This window comes from Buteo buteo, chromosome 3 (genome assembly GCF_964188355.1).
Source record: "Buteo buteo chromosome 3, bButBut1.hap1.1, whole genome shotgun sequence".
In the NCBI taxonomy this organism is placed as follows: Eukaryota; Metazoa; Chordata; class Aves; order Accipitriformes; family Accipitridae; genus Buteo; species Buteo buteo.
Genome location: NC_134173.1, coordinates 72,911,232 through 72,928,942, shown reverse-complemented (window position 1 = coordinate 72,928,942; position 17,711 = coordinate 72,911,232). Strand labels below are relative to the sequence as shown.

The 17,711-nt window shown below is 42.6% G+C and overlaps 1 protein-coding gene across 1 annotated transcript in view; it reads left to right on the top strand.

Moving 5' to 3' along the window:
• Nucleotides 1-17,711, top strand: part of COL22A1 (collagen type XXII alpha 1 chain) — a 233,160-nt gene that overhangs the window by 132,759 nt on the left and 82,690 nt on the right. The window contains exons 16-23 of the mRNA XM_075024010.1: nt 189-242; nt 3,118-3,162; nt 7,866-7,919; nt 9,717-9,770; nt 12,935-12,970; nt 14,567-14,596; nt 15,477-15,530; nt 16,355-16,408. Coding sequence (XP_074880111.1) covers nt 189-242; nt 3,118-3,162; nt 7,866-7,919; nt 9,717-9,770; nt 12,935-12,970; nt 14,567-14,596; nt 15,477-15,530; nt 16,355-16,408 — 381 coding nt within the window. The remainder of the gene's footprint in view (nt 1-188; nt 243-3,117; nt 3,163-7,865; nt 7,920-9,716; nt 9,771-12,934; nt 12,971-14,566; nt 14,597-15,476; nt 15,531-16,354; nt 16,409-17,711) is intronic.

The window sequence follows — 17,711 nt, the reverse complement described above, 5'->3', positions numbered from 1 at the left end:
TGTCACTTTGGGTAAGTAGCTGGGAAGTCAGACACTGCTCTCTGTGTTAGCACTGAGACAGTCAAGAAGCCTCAACTGCCCCCTGTGAGCCCAGGAGGGCAACTTACATTTCTGAATAACTGATTTTATTCTTGGTCTTTTCTGTGAAACAGTTTCTGGTGTTTTACTGTATCTCAATTCCTTGCCAGGGATCTGAGGGAAAACAGGGTCCTCCAGGAATTAAAGGCTATGTAGGTGCACCGGTAAGTCATGTCTCTTGTTAAATTTTTAACCCTCTAGAAACTTTCTCTACTTTTTCAGTGTGTTTTGCCCAGATATTTATTATTAGTATTAGTATTAATATTAAGCAGTATAGGGTATGTCTGACCACTTACCTGTACTATGTCCAAATAGTGACATTTTCTTGCCTTCATTGAGTTTCTTCTGACTTCTTTAAATGAGAACAGACCTGTAGCCAGTAGAGAGATGTCAGTAGAAATGACTTGATTACTGAGATAACAGCTAGTGATTTTGTGATGCTTCCACTGTAATGCAATTGCTTTGGTCTGTGTTGATGCACCATTTATATGGTGCTTGAAAACTTCATCATAACACCAAGAATAAATACCACCCTCTCAGCAAGCTTCCAATCATATTTTCAAAACTGTCAGGGAATAGCCTTTGGCCTCAGGGGACGAACCTGCCTTGAATGAGCAGACAGCAAGAGCAAAATAAATCAGATTCAATCAAGTTAGCATCTCTGTCTTGTGGTCTCACCTTGGTAATTATGGAGACAGCCTTTAAGCTGGTGTTGCAAAGGCTGATTGGATTTTCTGAGATTTAAGGACCCGACTGAGTTGGAGCAACCCCCACTGTCAATACAGGCTGGGGGATGAAGGGATTGAGAGCAGCCCTGTGGAGAAGGACTCGGGGATACTGGTGGATGAAAAGCTGGACGTGATCCAGCAATGTGCGCTCACAGCCCAGAAAGCCAGATGTATCCTGGGCTGCATCAAAAGAAGCGTGACCAGTAGGTCAAGGGAAGTGATTCTCCCCTTGACTCCACTCTGGTAAGACCCCACTTGGAGTACTCTGTGCAGCTCTGGGGTCCCCAGCACAGGAAGGACATGGACCTGTTGGAGAGGGTCCAGAGGAGGGCCACAAAAATGATCAGAGGGATGGAACACCTCTGCTATGAAGAAAGGCTGAAAGAGTTGGGGTTGTTCAGCCTGGAGGAGGGAAGGCTCCAGGGAGACCTTATTGTGGCCTTTCAATACTTAAAGGGGGCTTCTAAGAAAGATGGGGACAGACATTTTAGTAGGGCCTGTTGCAATTGGACAAGGGGTAATGGTTTTAAACTAAAAGAGGGTAGACTTAGACTAGATTTAAGGAAGAAATTTTTTACAATGAGGGTGGTGAAACACTGGAACAGGTTGCCTAGAGAGGTGGTAAATACCCCATCCCTAGAAACATTCAAGGTCAGGTTGGACGGGGCTCTGAGCAACCTGATCTAGTTGAAGATGTCCTTGCTCATTGCAGGGGGGTTGGCCTAGATGACCTTTAAAGGTCCCTTCCAACCCAAAGTATTCTATGATTCTATGACCATACATGAGTGCACTTTAGTGGCATACCAGATGTGCTCATGCACTGAAAGATTTCCCTGTGCCAGCCGAGGGCTTGCTTTACAACTCACTACAGAGGGGTGCAATTTGTTCAAAAGAGCTTGAGCACTTTTGTCTTTGCCCAGGTGCATGCTGTTTCCCTGTATGGTCTAAGGCTGAATTGTATTAGGCTTGAAGATGATGCAATGAATATGGGGGTGGCATTACCTGCCCATGTGGTAGACTCTTGCAGTATTAATGAGATAAACAGACAAAGCTATGAGAACACTTCCTTCCTGCTCCTTGAGTCACCTTTTTGTGTGAGAAGCAAAGCTCTCATGTGGTGCACTGTTACTGAGGGTCCTGTCCGTTTCAATCATAAGATTGACATTTGGCTTGTGCTGCTGGGGAGGAGCAAAGAGATAATCATCTACTCAGTCTACATGAGGGCCCCATAGTTATTAGTGCATTAAAGGAGTTGTATTTTTGAGCCTCCTGCCATTTGCTTTTTGGGAATAGTAGGGTTATTTCTTGGCAGTGTGGGAAGTTGTGCAGGCTCAGTTTGGGTTATTAGAGATGGTCAGGGCTGTACAGAGTTTCCTCACAGTCAACCATGGCCTGATATCTGAAAATCTTAATTATCTAAATCATCCTAAGGGCCAAATAAACCCAGACATGTAGCTCTGATTAGTTTGAAGATAAGCCTCTGCTATAGCGTAAAACAAATTGAAGTTTAAATACAAATGTATTATTAGAATAAGAAGCATTTTAAGCTTTGGCAGTTTTACTGAGCGTATTCGTCTGCCTGTAGCTACTGGTTGGTTGCTCCATTGCTACAATAAAGGTAAAATACAAGGTGCTTGCCGTACCACAGGAAGGTGAAATCCGTTCCTGCCCATTGAGTCAATTGCCTGTGTTAGCATTGCTGTCTGTCTTCTAGCTAAGCCCCAGCAAATGGTTTTGGTGTACCTGGGAGGAGATGAATTATGCAGTCCAGATGAACACTGGCATTGGAATCACAGCACAAAAATGTGCTTGGGCCTCTAGGACAGGGATTGTCTACCATTTGCCAGTTTTCAGAGGTACCTGCTGTCTGCCTAGCTACTGCATCCAAACCCACCAAGAATGGGCAGTCTTGCTTGTTTATGCGATAGGTTTTTCCATCAGTATCGTCCTCTACCTAAGTCCTCATTGTTTACGAGCAACATGAAAAATGCAGAGCATTGGTTGTTTTCCAGACCATCTGCAGCTGTGGTGTGTTCCCTGTTCCTCCACACTGCTGTTGGCAGGAGGGTCATGTGTCTGCAGGCAATATAATATTACAGGCGTTCTTGGGCCCACAGGCCATCCCTGCTCTGTAAGTCTGCTTAGACCATGCTTGTGGCCAACTTTGAGGACTGGCAACATGGGAAATGTCCTTGAGGTTCACTTGAATAGATTGTGCAGACATGCACAGTGATTTGGTGACTAATTAGAGGAGATAACTATGCCTCTACTTGGATTGAGCTTTATAATCTCTTTTTCTTCTTATTTTTAGGGTCTACAAGGAGAAAGAGGAGAAAAGGGAACCAGAGGCGACAAGGTATTCCTGCTGCATGCTAGGAAAAGCCAGGCTGCTCTTTGCCTTTTCATGTTAGGTGGGGCAGGCTGCCAGGCCAGCAGCTCCAGAGGGTGATTGATGATGGAGTTTCCTCACTGCACTGCAGCTCCTGGTGGTGTCTGGGAATGACCTCCTATGGGAGTGCAGAAGGGCTTTACGGATCTCTGCTGTCTACTAAGCACACATTTAGGGACTTCTTTTCTATGTGTAGCCAGGGATGGAGGAGAGAGAGGAGGAGTGAAGGTATGCCACTGGGGAGATCTAGCAGGGTGTCCACATTGTGTGCCCTGTCTGAGAGTTGTGAATGACCACTGACTGCTGCTGACCATGTCTGCATCCAGCATTTCCCTGTCTCCCTGCAGTTGCTCAGATTATCCAACTTCCTATGCTTCTGTCTTCTCCCAACACCATAAGCTCAGTGTTAGTATCAGGTAGTTTCTATGTTAAAGGCTTCATCCAACTGGTGCTGCTTTTCAGTTCTCTGCTCTCTCCTGTCTGGGAATAGTTGTTTTACAGAGCACAAGACACTCTGGAATTTGAACCACGTTTATGGTTCAAGAAAGAGACCAAGTGTCTATTATACCTGGAATAAGCATTTAAAAGGAGAGCTGGGCAAACACAATGTCTTTATTATTTCAGTTTGCTCATTGTGTTCAGAGAGATCTCAGATATGTTTCTGCTGCAGACTTGCCAGGTGGTGCTCAAGGCTCCCCAGCAATGCCATCACAGATGCATTTTGCTGTCCCTGCCAGGCGAAGTGGATGCTGGTGCACTCCTGTGCCCGGAGAAGTGGGTGCTGGTGCACTCCTGTGCCCCAGCAAGCAACTGGAGATGGGGCATCACCAGACTCTCAGTCGGACCCAAGTCACCCCTTTTCTCATGCATGCAAAACAGGCAGCAGGGCATTTCTTGCCAGCTCTGAGTGGCTTGCAGCCCTGAGCAATGTCCTGTCTTGCTTATGTCTCAAGCTGGTCCTGGGACAGGAATATCTCAGTGCTGGTCTGGCAGCTTTGCCTGTGTTCAGGCTATCTTTAGTGATACCTGGCTATATGTGTTTGTCCAAAGGAGGGAGTTATTAGCTTGCTAGCATGGCCTGGTTCCCATTTCTCATTTTCCATCTCCTTCTGGAGAAGAAACACAGAGATTTACACCAAGCTTTTGCCTACTGGGAAAAATGATCAGTATACCCTTAGTGTGAGATATTGTGTTTTGCTTTACCATGTGTTAAGGTGTCTATTCCCAGTGTCCATTTTGTTGTTTATGATGGAGTAGCCACAACCAAGTTTCGTATTATCTATCCTTGCTGCTATGGCTAGAGCAAAAGGCTGGATTGTACTTCATCTTCTTTGTGCTTTTGCCTCAGCCCTTTGCAGGGCTGGCTCAGTGTGTTGTGTCTAGCCAGCGCGCCTCTGCTGCTTTTTTGGAGGCGAGGTTGTCTAATCTGCTGGAATATTTGGCTCCCGGAAGAAAATCCATCTTTCTGACATCACCGTGATGGGAGAGGAAGCTGGAGCTGTGTGTGGGCAGGCAGCTGACTAAGCTAGAGGAAGATTAAAGTGGGGAAGAAATGAATTAGGTTTTGTTTCATTAAAAGGATATGCACAATTAGAGCCCCCCCCTTTTTTTTTTTCTTCCTGAAGCAGCCAGATCTCTGCTACAACAATTGTACTTTGATTTTTTCCAGGCTTTAATGATGGTCTCAGAGCACCCACTGCCATTGCTTGAACTTCTACCAGTCAGTACTACTGTGAAAACAGTGGGCGTAAATTCAGCAGGCCAAATATTTTCTTGTCTGCTTTTCACTCTGTAACTTGAATACTGACACCTACGCAACCTGTGTCTCTTTGTGCCTGAGGAGAAAAGTTTATTATATATATCACTTGAGAGCATTAGCCCATGCACTAAGTATTGGTCTATCGAATCTACACCCTAGTATCAAAAAAAGGCTAAATATCCCATAATACATCTCGCTGCGTTCTTATATCCTGGGACCTCAGATGTAAGTATTGAGGTTTTATAGTGAGGTTCTCAAATCCACTAGTATGGGTTACACCTGCACTTTAGGAGAGCCACTGCACAATATGACTGATATCTTGTGTCCTTTTGCATCCAGCGAGCTCGCTGTAGAGCCCAGAACAGACTCCACAGAGACAAGCATGATGCACTTCCCTGCCAACATACACCATATATGTATGTGATACCTGGCATGTTAATTTAGGCACGTTCAACATGACATGGGGCATTGCTTTTGCTGCTTGTGTGCATCCTGTAAATCCTTGTCTGTTGTGTTGGAGAAAAGGTCGTGTAAGGAGGCAGCAGGGCTGGTCTGCTGCTGCCAGGTCCCTCTGTGCAGTGGGTTTGCTCTCCTTCAATTTTTCCCAGGGCCCTGCAGACTCTTAGGGAATCATTTTTCCGATAAATCATTACACTTTGTAACTGATAGAGGTCAGAAAACAGCACTAAAGTTTCTGTGGAATTGGGATTTCCCCTGGTTGCTTATGACTGTTCACCATTTTGTTCCACTGGATAAAAGCAGAAAAAAAACAGTAGAGCACAGGAGAAGGAAATGGAGTCTTAATGTGAAAATTTGCGAATAAACTTTATTGGTTTTGTTCTTTCTTTTGGAAAAAAAAACCCTATTCTCTAAATAGCCTTTTTTAAAGAATGGAAAAAAAAATGAAAAATATTTATAATGACAGATTTTTCTGAAGAAACAGCTGAAAGCACAATCGTTTGGCATGTTTTCAAACAGCTTTATTGTATACATTTGTATAAATAATACATTTGCCTTTCCCAGCCCCCATTACTAGCAGTAAGAACATTGACACTTTTCTGTTTTGGCAGCTAAAACAGCATGTGTGAAGTACTCGTTGCTGCAGTGTATCGATGTTAAAAATTCTCCTGAGAATACACTGCACATTTTGTCAGCAATCCACCAGACTGTTGCTTACTGAAAGTTTCAAATTCAGGATACTCGTAGTTCCGTCAGTGCAAAGGAAACCATTTAATGTGGAAACTATTGCCACAAAAGCAAGTAGATCTGGGTGTCTGATGCTGGTTCTCAGCTGCTTTCTGTAGGGTACAGGTCTCTGTAATTTCATTCCTTGGATACCTAATTTCGAAATAACAGTTATGTTACAAGACTGATTGACTTTTTAAAGGCGAAAAAGAAATAAATTGATTTGCAAATCCATTTCTGACTTGCTGAATCAATGTCGTTTTCAAAAGGAGCTAATTAAATCCAGTGCCGTTAAGTGTTGGTTTGCAGATAATAACAGAGGTCTAACTGGGATCCTGTGGGATAGTAATCAGAATTAAAATGTCTGAAACATTAAAAAAAATAGAGTAAAGCTAATATTTTGCTGTCACTCCTTGTACTTGTAAAATTTGTTTTTACATGCACATTTATGTTAACAGTGGCACTGTGTGTGCATATTTGATAATTTATATTCAGCTTTGTGTGCAGGATCCAAGCAAAATCAATGTTTCATTTTCCAAAGCTTTAAGCATTTTACAGAGCAAGAGAAAGTCCCTATTTCAAAGAGTTTTAAACTAAAGAGGCTGGAATGGGCAAGGGACACAATCTGTAAGAGAAGAGTGAAGTTCAGTAGGGAGTATGTCATTGATCTAGTCATCATCTCCATCAAGGACCTGGATTATAAAATATGGAATATGTTAAACTTGAATGTGGAAGTATGGTAGAGGTCGGGGTCAGAATTCAAAATCATCTTGAAAGCATAATCCCCCAAAGCAGAAAATAACATTGAGAAGGGGCAGCTGCAGGATGCTTTGTATGTGTAGGAGAAGAAATTGCGCACTGCTACGGATCGGGAGCAACTGATTAAGGAGCTGTACTCTATAAAACATTAAATAATCTTTTTGCTCAAAGTTAGCCTCAGCTATGTACAGTTTCGGGCACCTAGCTACAATGAAGATGTGGAAAAAATCGGGAAGTGCACAAATGAAAGCAACAAAAATGATCACGGGTCTGAAAAACATGTCCATGAAGAAAAGTTGAAAGTATTGAGGTTGTTCACTCTAGAGAAGTTTGAAGGGGGAGTCTTGTAAGTCTTCAGATACATAAAAGGCCATTATAAAGATGAAGGGAACAGTCTGTTCTCTGTGGTGGGTTAGGGAAAGACGTACTAGTCTGAAACCGTAGCAAGAAAAAGTCAGGTTTAGATACAGGGGAGAAAAAAACGTATCTTCAGGTATTAAAAATAAAGTAGTGGAATAGATTGCCTGTGGACTTTGTGCACTGCCCAACTCTGAAGACATATAGGAATAGTTTAATTGTTCCCCCAGGTTACAGAAAGCAAGGGTGAGAAATGAAAGGTTTTTCTTAACTGGGTAAAAATGAGCTATTGCTGGATGGTGGATTCATTATTTTTTGTAAGAGCTATTCCGGGCTAAATGTTCTCCTAGTGCACTTTGTCCAGTTTACATGAACCCACCTCAGCAAGCAGAGGAAGGATGCCGTTGTGGAAAACTAGCACACAACTGCTTCTGGTTGCAGCAACATTTCGTAGTACAAATTTGGGGACTTTAGCCATTTTCTCTATTGGGCTGGCTTGAATCTCTCTCATTCCTTACTCATGGAGTGGATAACATGGACATCTCTTGTACAGTGGTGACCTAAACACCATGGATTTGAGCTATAGTGGTTCTTTCTCTTCTTTTTCTAGGGAGAGCAAGGCCTAGATGGGTTCCCTGGAAAGCCGGGTGTGGAGGGGAAACAGGTATGTGGCAAATACTCAACAGCTATGAGGCTTTTCTTTGGAACAAGTGGAGGTTGACTCTAAAACTGAGACATCCTGGGTGGCTGCTGAGTCATGGCAAGACCCTGCTGCATCAGCAGTTTTTGAACTCCCTATTCTAAGGATCACAGTTTTCTTTTTTCTGTTTGTTTGGTTTTAGAATTAAATTGTAATGCACTATACACTTAAAGGAAATGCCAGTCCTTTAAACAGGATAGGTTAGCTGTTTGTCTTAATTTTCATTAAAGACATAAGGAAGCACATATAAAAATTCAGTTGTTTAAGCCTGATTTTTAAAAGCTTTTTTTTCCCTCCCACAGCGTGAAAGGTAGAGAACTGGTTTTAATATATTTGGTTTGTTTTCAATAAGAAAGGCTTGGAACTATTTACATTTTTAAGACGAGATGAAACCAGAAAATGGTCTAAAAGATCAGTACATTTCTGCTGATTAGACAGATAATGCTTTGTCTAAAGCTGCTATCTGTAGATCCCACAAGACCGTTTTCATCACCCAGGTTATGATACCTAATGAGAGGCATCCTTTACTCCCAAGGATCTTCTGGTCTAAATAGCATAGGACAGAGTAAGAAGCAGAGGCTAAAAAGTGATTTGCAAAAGCCACGCAGCTAATCACTGCCACCCTTGAGCCTGAAGCCTGCAGGCTGCTATGTCTGCATCCTATTCACTAGACCTTGCTGTTTCCCTCTCTGGAAGGGATCATCTGGAGGCATGTTTTTGCAGTTGCAGAGGTGGAGGAGCTGCACGTCAAATCCTCAGGATAGTTTGTCTTCAGGTGGTTGATCCTGCAGCTCACACAAAGTGGCTGCTGGGGTCTGACCTGAATGTACTTGACAAGCATGGCAGCCACATGCTGCCCAACTGCTTTGCTCTCGCTCTTATAGCAGCCAGAGTTTCAACTTGGTTTTGTTGGGAAGTATTTTTGTTTCCATATCAGATGTGTCTTTTGTATTTAGATGGTAAGGTATAGTATCATCAGCAGTCTTAATTTTTGTTAAATCTGCATCTTCCTCTGTGTGAGGTTATAGACATTTTTTCACTAAATGTTCTTCTGCTTCTTCATGGGGGATTTGACAGTTAATCATCACTTTCTCTCCGCTCTGTTCCTCAGCCACGGTTTACCCTCTACCGAGAAGTATTCGTCTAGTTAGTGTTTATCACTATCCTTACAAGATGGAAATGTTTTCCAGTGCTAGATGTGGCACTGAAATCACAATGAACTATGTTCACTATGCCCATTACATGGTTTACAGGACTGGTTTATGCTTGCAGCAAATGTAGATGAAGTGAGAAATTGCAGAGGGATGTGAAGGTGGATGCTGATTTTTTACTACATCTAAGGAACAATTTCTCCAAGTGACACCCTATTACAGAAGTTGGGTTTTTCTGAAAGGTTTTTTGCCTTTTTCATGTCTAGACACCTAGCAGCGGGCAAATCTTCATGCCTGAATTTTATCCTAAATTTTGTGTTTGACACTGATGTACTCCCTGAACTGCAATCCTTCTGAACCATCTGAAATTGGATTGCTGTTATCGTGGTTGCTGTGACATCTCCATCCTTATTCCCCTTCCTCTCTATGCAGCAGAGCCAAAGCAGCCTCATGTGTTGTATTAGCTTCTATGCCAGTGCAATGGGACGTAACTGTGCTGCCGACACCCAAACCTGCAGCCTTATGTTTCTCCTGTACTTTAAGGGAATGGCAACTGATGACCTGCACTATGTAAACCAAAGATTTTTCTCTCCATTTTACTTGTTTATAGGGCCCTGCTGGCAGCCCGGGCCCTCCAGGTGCCAGTGGGACCAAAGGAGAAAAGGTGAGTTGGGCTGGGATGCATGGGAGGCGTTTGGACCCACATTTCTTAATTCCTCCTTGGGCCCCCTGTGCTGGAAATATCAGGGCTGTTGGCCTAATATTTATTTCGTTTGTGCATAAATGAAGCTTATATGCATTTAAATGTTTCACTTTTCTGATGTTGCTTCAGTCTGAAATGGGTATAACTGAGTGTTAAATTGTGTCTGGTTATAGCTCCTCTGCTCTCAGTTTAACCCTCATAGTGGGAGTAGAAGGAAGCAGAGAGTAGTTTGGCTCAGGAAAGCTTCCTCACCTAAGAAAGGTGATGAGAAATGTCAATATGTTTGTGTAGATGCTGGTTTTCTGACCCCGGAGATGTAGAATTGACTCAGAAAGTGCCAATCGAATGACCCCAACCCTGTTACCTGCAAAATAATTATTCACTACTCTCAGCAGCAATTTTGACCTCATTATTTTACAGAGTTGTTAGAGTTTTCAGGGCAGCCTTATGTTTCCCTCTCTGCTAGAAGTGATGTTGTGGTTTTGTTATTTCCTGCCCAGTTCTTTAGCATGAGTGGAAATGCATGCCCAATTCTGGATTTTCTTTTTCCTTTTCCCCTCCACATAAGGCAGTGAGCCTCATCCGAGTATGCAGAAGGATATCCCTCTATTTCCCATTACTTTCCTACTCAGATTCAACAGCTTTAGATGGGGTTTCAGAAGCACCTATGAGTAGGGCACGTCCATTGAGGTGATAAAAGCAACAAGATCTTTGTGCTCCAGCATGTGTGCAGTAGAGAGCAATCTTGAGTTCATAACACTTCATCCATATCTCTGAAGTGGATGCATTTGGTGCTTCCAGAAGATGTTGAGCTCCTTGCTCCATTATTTTCAGTGCAGCTGATGAGTGTTTCTTCAGTCCTTTTGGCATAGTATGGACTCTCTTTAGAATAAATAACCAATAGTAATTAAACTTGTCTTAAGAGGAAAGAGCATGAAAGATATGCTGGGTCATTCGGAGACCTACATGAGTAATGAATAAACAGAGTGTGAAAGGAAGCTATATGATAATTTTTGCATTAGTCTGTACCTAAAGGAAAGGATATACCTTCTGGACGCTTAGTCTTAAAGCATAATAAATGGTGCATGCTGCTGGAGAAAAACGGGCTGCAAAAAACTGATAGCCTAGTTGGCAATAAATTATGTAAAGAAGGTGTAGCATCTCAGTGTCCTGCAAACACTTATAGCATGATGCCCAAGTTAGCAAATGTGACTCCCAGCTACAAGAAGGGCTGGAAGGAGGATCCGGGAAACTACAGACCTGTCAGTCTGACCTTAGTGCCGGGGAAGGTAATGGAGCAGATCATCTTGAGTGCCATCACATGGCATGTATAGGACAACCAGGTGATCAGGCCCAGTCAGCATGGGTTTATGAAAGGCAGGTCCTGCTTGACTCACCTGATCTCCTATGACAAGGTGATCTGCTTAGTGGATGAGGGAGAGGCTGTGGATGTTGTCTACCTGGACTTTAGTAAAACCTTTGACACGATTTCCCACAGCATTCTTCTGGAGAAACTGGCTGCTTATGGCTTGATGGATGTACGCTTCACTGGATAAAAAGCTGGCTGGATGGCTGGGGCCAGAGAGTTGTGGTGAATGGAGTTACATCCAGTTGGCAGCCGGTCACCAGTGGTGTTCCCCGGGGCTCAGTTTTGGGGCCAGTTCTGTTTAATAGCTTTATCAATGATCTGGATAAGGTCATTGAGTACATCCTCAGTAAGTTTGCAGATGACACCAAGTTGGGCAGGAGTGTTGATCTGCTTGAGGGTAGGAAGGCTCTACAGAGGGATCTGGACAGGCTGGATCGATGGGCTGAGGCCAATTGTATGAGGTTCAACAAGGCCAAGTGCCGGGTCCTGCACTTGGGTCACAACCCCATGCAGCGCTACAGGGTTGGGGAAGAGTGGCTGGAAAGCTGCCCAGCAGAAAAAGACCTGGGGGTGCTGGTCAACAGCCGGCTGAATATGAGCTGGCAGTGTGCCCAGGTGGCCAAGAAGGCCAACGGCATCCTGGCCTGTATCAGAAATAGTGTGGCCAGCAGGAGCAGGGAGGTGGTTGTTCCCCTGTACTGGGCACTGGTGAGGCTGCACCTCAAGTCCTGTGTTCAGTTTTGGGCCCCTCACTACAGGAAAGACATGGAGGTGCCGGAGCGTGTCCAGAGAAGGGCAACGAAGCTGGTGAAGGGTCTAGAGAACAAGTCTGATGAGGAGCAGCTGAGGGAACTGGGGTTGTTCAGTCTGGAGAAAAGGATGCTGAGGGGAGACCTTATCACTCTGTACAACTACCTGAAGGGAGGTTGTAGTGAGGTGGGTGTTGGTCTCTTCTCCCAAGTAACAAGTGATAGGATGAGAGGAAATGGCCTCAAGTTGTGGCAGGGGAGGTTTAGATTGGATATTAGGAAAAATTTCTTTACTGAAAGGGTTATCAAGCGTTGTAACAGGCTTCCCAGGGAAGTGATAGATTGACCATTCCTGGAGGTATTTAAAAGATGTGTAGACATGGTGCTTAGTGCCATGGTTTAGTGGTGGACTTGGCAGTGCTAGGTTAATGGTTGGACTCGATAATCTTAAGTGTCTTTTCCAACCTAAATGATTCTATGTGATTCTGCTCTATAAAATGACTTGGAGAAAATGGTATCATTTCACAAATATTTTTTTCTTGCACAGATTTTTTTCTCATTAATAAGCAAAAGCGTTTTGGCCTCTAAATATCCATCCTGCAGACTCTGTTAGGGATCTGAGCATCAATCAGGTTTATTTGTGTGGTATGTGTACACCAATTACAAGCTTTTTGAAGCTCAAATTTAATGTTATGGTGCATCCAGTGCATCATTCATTTTACATCACTAAATGTCATTAAAATCGATGTATATCATCACAGTAACACAGACCACAACCAGTTCCTGCATGTCTTCATCTGCAGGGCAGAGGAAGCAGAGTTAATTGGAATTGCATGTTCATATCTATTAATTACAGGATGGTATTGAAAATAAGAATGTACAACAGCCGTTGGAAAACATGCTCAGCGGTTTGCTTTTGTTTTGTGTTATGTTATGTATTGTGCTATGTTGTGTTCTGTGTTATGTTATGTTACGTTTTTTTTCATTTATTTCATGTTTCCCTTCAGGGTGAACCAGGACTTCCAGGATTGCCTGGCTCTTCGGTAAGAATGTTTTTTAGCTTTCTCAAACATTGTAGGCATTACTGCCTGAGAAGAGAAAATGGAAGCTGAGGGTGAGAGGACTTTACAAAATGAGAGATGTTCTCAAATGTTTTTTCGAAAAAAGTTATATTTAATGCAGTGAAGATTTTTTAAGAAGGCAAGTGATGGGTTCCAACACGGAATGCATCAGCACAATTTTGGGAGATTTTGAAATGTGAAGATCAGGACTTGAAGAGGCAATGAAAGCATTGCCTCAGGTGCATCAGAGAGAGCAATACTGTGACAGGACTGTGTGGTTTCCAGGACACTTGCTGAGTTGGTGCCTAGTGACCTTTGGAAATTAGAGCCTGTGAAAGTTATAAAAGCAAATGAATGTTCGGAATTGAGTTGAATTACTGAATGCCTTTGTCATGGGCTGGATGTGAGAGTTGGGACGGGAGAAGAAAAAGGCAATTTCTGACAAGGGGGAATGGTCTTTCTTTGGCTTATATCTGAAAAAGTCCTGGTGGAATATAAGACAATTAGGACCTGATGTGCTGAAATCAGGAAAGCAATGACAAAAAAGAAAACGGAGAAAATAGGAGAGGGGGGTTGATCTTTCCTGTGGTACTAGATTTACGTGCCTTTGTGCATCCCTCTGCCTTTAGCAATGCCTTCACTGATGCCAGAGGTGTCACTATCAGGAATGTAAGGATATCCAGAGGTTAGTGTTGTCTGCATGAAGGCATCACCTCCAACTGAATGGAGAAAGAAGATTTACCACAAAGTATGCAGAAGGAGAGGTCTACAACTGAGTTCTGCAGGGGTCGGTAACAAAGCAGTTGAGGAGTATCCCTTTTACTTTCAAAAAAAACAGGATTAAAATTAGGAAACAGCACTCTTGGACTATTTGTAGAAAGCATTAAAGGGCCACTGATACGATCAATGTTAACTGTAGCACTGTGCCAAAGAAGGACTGGGTGCTAAAGACAAGAATGAGAAGCTCCCTGGCAATCATGAGAAAGGCAGCAGGCTATTTCCTTACCCTGAATGTGGTAGAAAGCAAAGGAGGGAGAAGGAAAGAGCTCTGAAAAAAACCTGTTTGGGTAAGAGCCTTTTACTGCCCTGCTTAAATGTGAAATTAATGATGTGACAGTAGTTGCCAAGAGATTTTGAAAGATACGTATAAAACCTGAAAGTGAGCCTAAAGTTCCAGGAGGTGGGTGGAGAACAGGCTGAGCATGCACCATATCCAAAGTCAGCCTGCTATTTATACGATGCCTTCTGCATTCAATAGATCTTTGTAATTTAAAACAAGACAAGAGCTGGGGAATTTACTAACTTATTTATACCAATGAGATAATGAATTAAGTTCTTACTGTTTATACAGCCACGCAAATCATTTCATAGGTGCGCAAACCTTGTGTCAGTCTGAGCTGTTTAAATAGAAAGTATCCCCCTGCCCGCAGCAGGATTTCAAGAGCTGCAGCAGTTAGCGTGCATCTTGAGGGAATGGCGAGGGGAGAAAAATACGCTGTGGGGAACCATCATACCTCTGGCACCTGCTGTGTTGTCTTTCCCCTTTTTATCCTTTATGACTCTGCATTTTTATTGCAGGTACACACTGAAGGCCTAAAAGGAGAGCAAGTAAGAGAAATTCAATATCTGTTCTTCCATTGCAAGGATACTTTTATGTAGTTCAGTTGCCTGTTAGGTTAGATTTTGTTTTAAAAGAATACTTCAAAATTAAGGTGGATAGGAGCATTGTCAGGCCATCAAGAAACAAGTTTTCCTATTTACAGTGGAGAAAATAAACAAGAAAGGAAAAAGGGCAATGTCCTTTTCAGATGTGGTGAATCTAACATGAATGAGAAGTATAAATTGGAGAGTCAGCTATGCAATTCTTTAAGTCCAGGGAAGTATTAATATGAAAGTTAAACTGTAATTGAGTTTTATGCTGAGTTTGTCTCTGAACCTGGGCACTCAAATAGAGGAGAGACACCTGTTGCTTCAGTCTGTTAGTCCTACATATAAATAAAATATATTTAAATTTTGATTTTATGTTGGTAGATGCATCATTTGTATTTTACTATTATTTAATATAATTATATGCATCATATAAATGATACTTTAAAGCCCTTCACAGCTGTACTGGCTTGGGGGAAGTGCCTGTGGATGCTGTTTTTGCAACAATTGCTTTTCTCCACCACTGAACCCCAACCCACAGTGTTTTATTGGAATATCCAGGATAGCCCAGTAGAGTTACTACCTTTGAAAACAAAGAGCCAGTTATGGATAAATGCCTGCTGAACGTGGGTGGATCAGTCTGTGTACAGTCTAATGAGTGCTGATAATTCAAGTAGCTGAAGGATTAAGGAGAAAACCAGCTGGTCTCTGCACTGGTTCTTTGGAAGCTATGAGGAAAGGGGTGGTATAGGTTCTGTAAAGATGGCCAACAAGACTAATGTGCCCATATAATTTTTCATACAGATATTTTAACGCTTTTTAAAAAAAAAAATTTCTGTAGGGAGAGCCTGGGCCGCGAGGACCACAAGGCCAACCTGGACTTCCTGGGCCTCCGGTAAGTTTTTCTCTCACTGCTTGCAATTCCCAGAAACTGAAATTCAGACTGGTGTGAGGCATACATGCAAAATCTTATATAATATTCAGGCACTATGATCTTAATCAGTGCCTTCCAGCCTCCTGTTTTCTTCCCTGCTGAGAGAAGGTCTCCTGCTGTGGATGGCCACTCTGAACATACAGAGGTGGCACCCAGGACATGGGCAGTCATCGCACAGAGGCAGACATTGCCTCGAGGCTGTTGTCATGCAGAACCTGATTGTTTTTCTATTTCTAATCTCCTGAAGAGCTGTATGGGCATTCAGCGCATCTCAGAGAGGCACTCACTGTTAACTTGTAAGCTATCATGTAATGAAGATCAGAGAACGGGTGATGTAAAAAGGGTTGGCTTTATGCCACAGTATCCTGGCTAAAATGTTCTTTGGATGAAAAATAAGAATTGGGTATGTGTATTTGTGTTTCAACACAATTTTTTGCAACAATTTAGACATACTAGCATTCTTACTTTTGACTTAATTATACCTTATTCTAGTTATATTTTGCAACCCAACTCTGCAGGATATCTCAATTCAGACTGTCACTGCTGCTTCTGGTTTTAATTATGTAATTTAAATATAGTTGTGTGCTCTGTATTTAATCAGGGCATTGTCACTTTTCTCTATCCTGTTTTCTTATTCTCTTCTGCTCACAGGACAACGTAATTATCAGGTAAGAGTTATCTAGGTAGCCATGCAGTAATGGTAGCACAAAACAGCTAGGAAATGGTTATATAGTTCATTAGTTTTTCTCACTCGGTTAACTTTCTAAAACTTTTCACTTTTAAAGGGAGAGGCTGGTCCTGAAGGCAAGCCTGGAGTCCCTGGTTTACCAGGTCAAAGGGTGAGTTGCTGTTTTTATTTAATGCAAGGCTCAAGAGGCTGTGGACAGCTTTGTTCAATAAGGTTTGGTACTTCGGCCCACTTTACATATACTTTTCTACTTATTTAAGGATCCTGGAGGCCCAGATCCTTTCCTCTATTCTTTCTTTATGGTCCAGTAACTTTCACTACCTCTTGGAGTCCACAGATTGTATGCAGTAGTCACAGAGACTTGGTCATAGATTAATCCATAGAGTAGATCGTGGGGGTTGCCTGTAACCCTTTGCACTTGCGTCAGCACCAGTGCTGTTAAAAGACTGGATGTGAGAGCGCTACTTGTGAGCATGGGAGGGTTATGGGCAAAGGACAGTACAGAGAAGAAATATATACCTTGGTAGGTGGTTTTCTACAGATTTCCCATTGAATTGCATGATATTTAATTGAGCTGTAAGTGTGGCTTTTAAGAATCTTCTCCTTAGGAAGATGAGGCATGCAGTCTCATGTTAATGCCACAGTGGAAAAGGGCATTTACTTGCTTTCTTGTACTTTTCCAGTCTTTAGAAAATATCACCTTATCACTTTAGCAAATAACTGTGCCGTGCTTTACTCATGAGTTGACAAGTTCTGAATTGTCCTGGTTTTAAAGCCTGCTGTGAAACATTGTTTCTTGAATAAGACTAATAGAGCATATTAGCTGGGTAAAGGACAGTGATCCATCAGGATCTGCAACAGGACACAAAATGCTCCTGCTAATGATCATTTGATTAGAGATGTCATTTGATCCATACTGTCTTTGAATGTTTCCCTAGACTCTGTTGTGTCTAGCTAGTTAGACTTCTTCTCCTAGGGGTCTTTATTAGTCACCAGGCATCTTAGGTGGATAGAAGTATTTTTTTTTGATTAAAGGCCGTTATTCAATGACTGAATGCATGAGATGAATCAAAGTCCTGGGCTCGGTGGATCTGCATGGATAACCTACATGTGGGAGAGAGAACAGATTAGAAGATACTACTGATTCACCATTACTACAGTTCTTGACAAAGCACAAATATAAATCCAGGCATTGATTACCATCTTAAATAAATTTGGCTGCAGAAAGCAAGCATTTCTCTAGACAGGCTTAAAAGTTAAAATGCTGAGAGCAGAAATCTCAAATACTTGTTTGAGTCTAGTTTTAAATGACTGGATGTGAGGTGAGGGCAGGCTCTGAAGGCCCAGCTTAGAGCTGTAGCGAACCCTCTTGCACACACCCAAACAAGAAGGCTCTCTAGCAGCACAGCCCAGTGTTGGGGACACGGGCGGACGGGATCACAATGTCTCGGTTT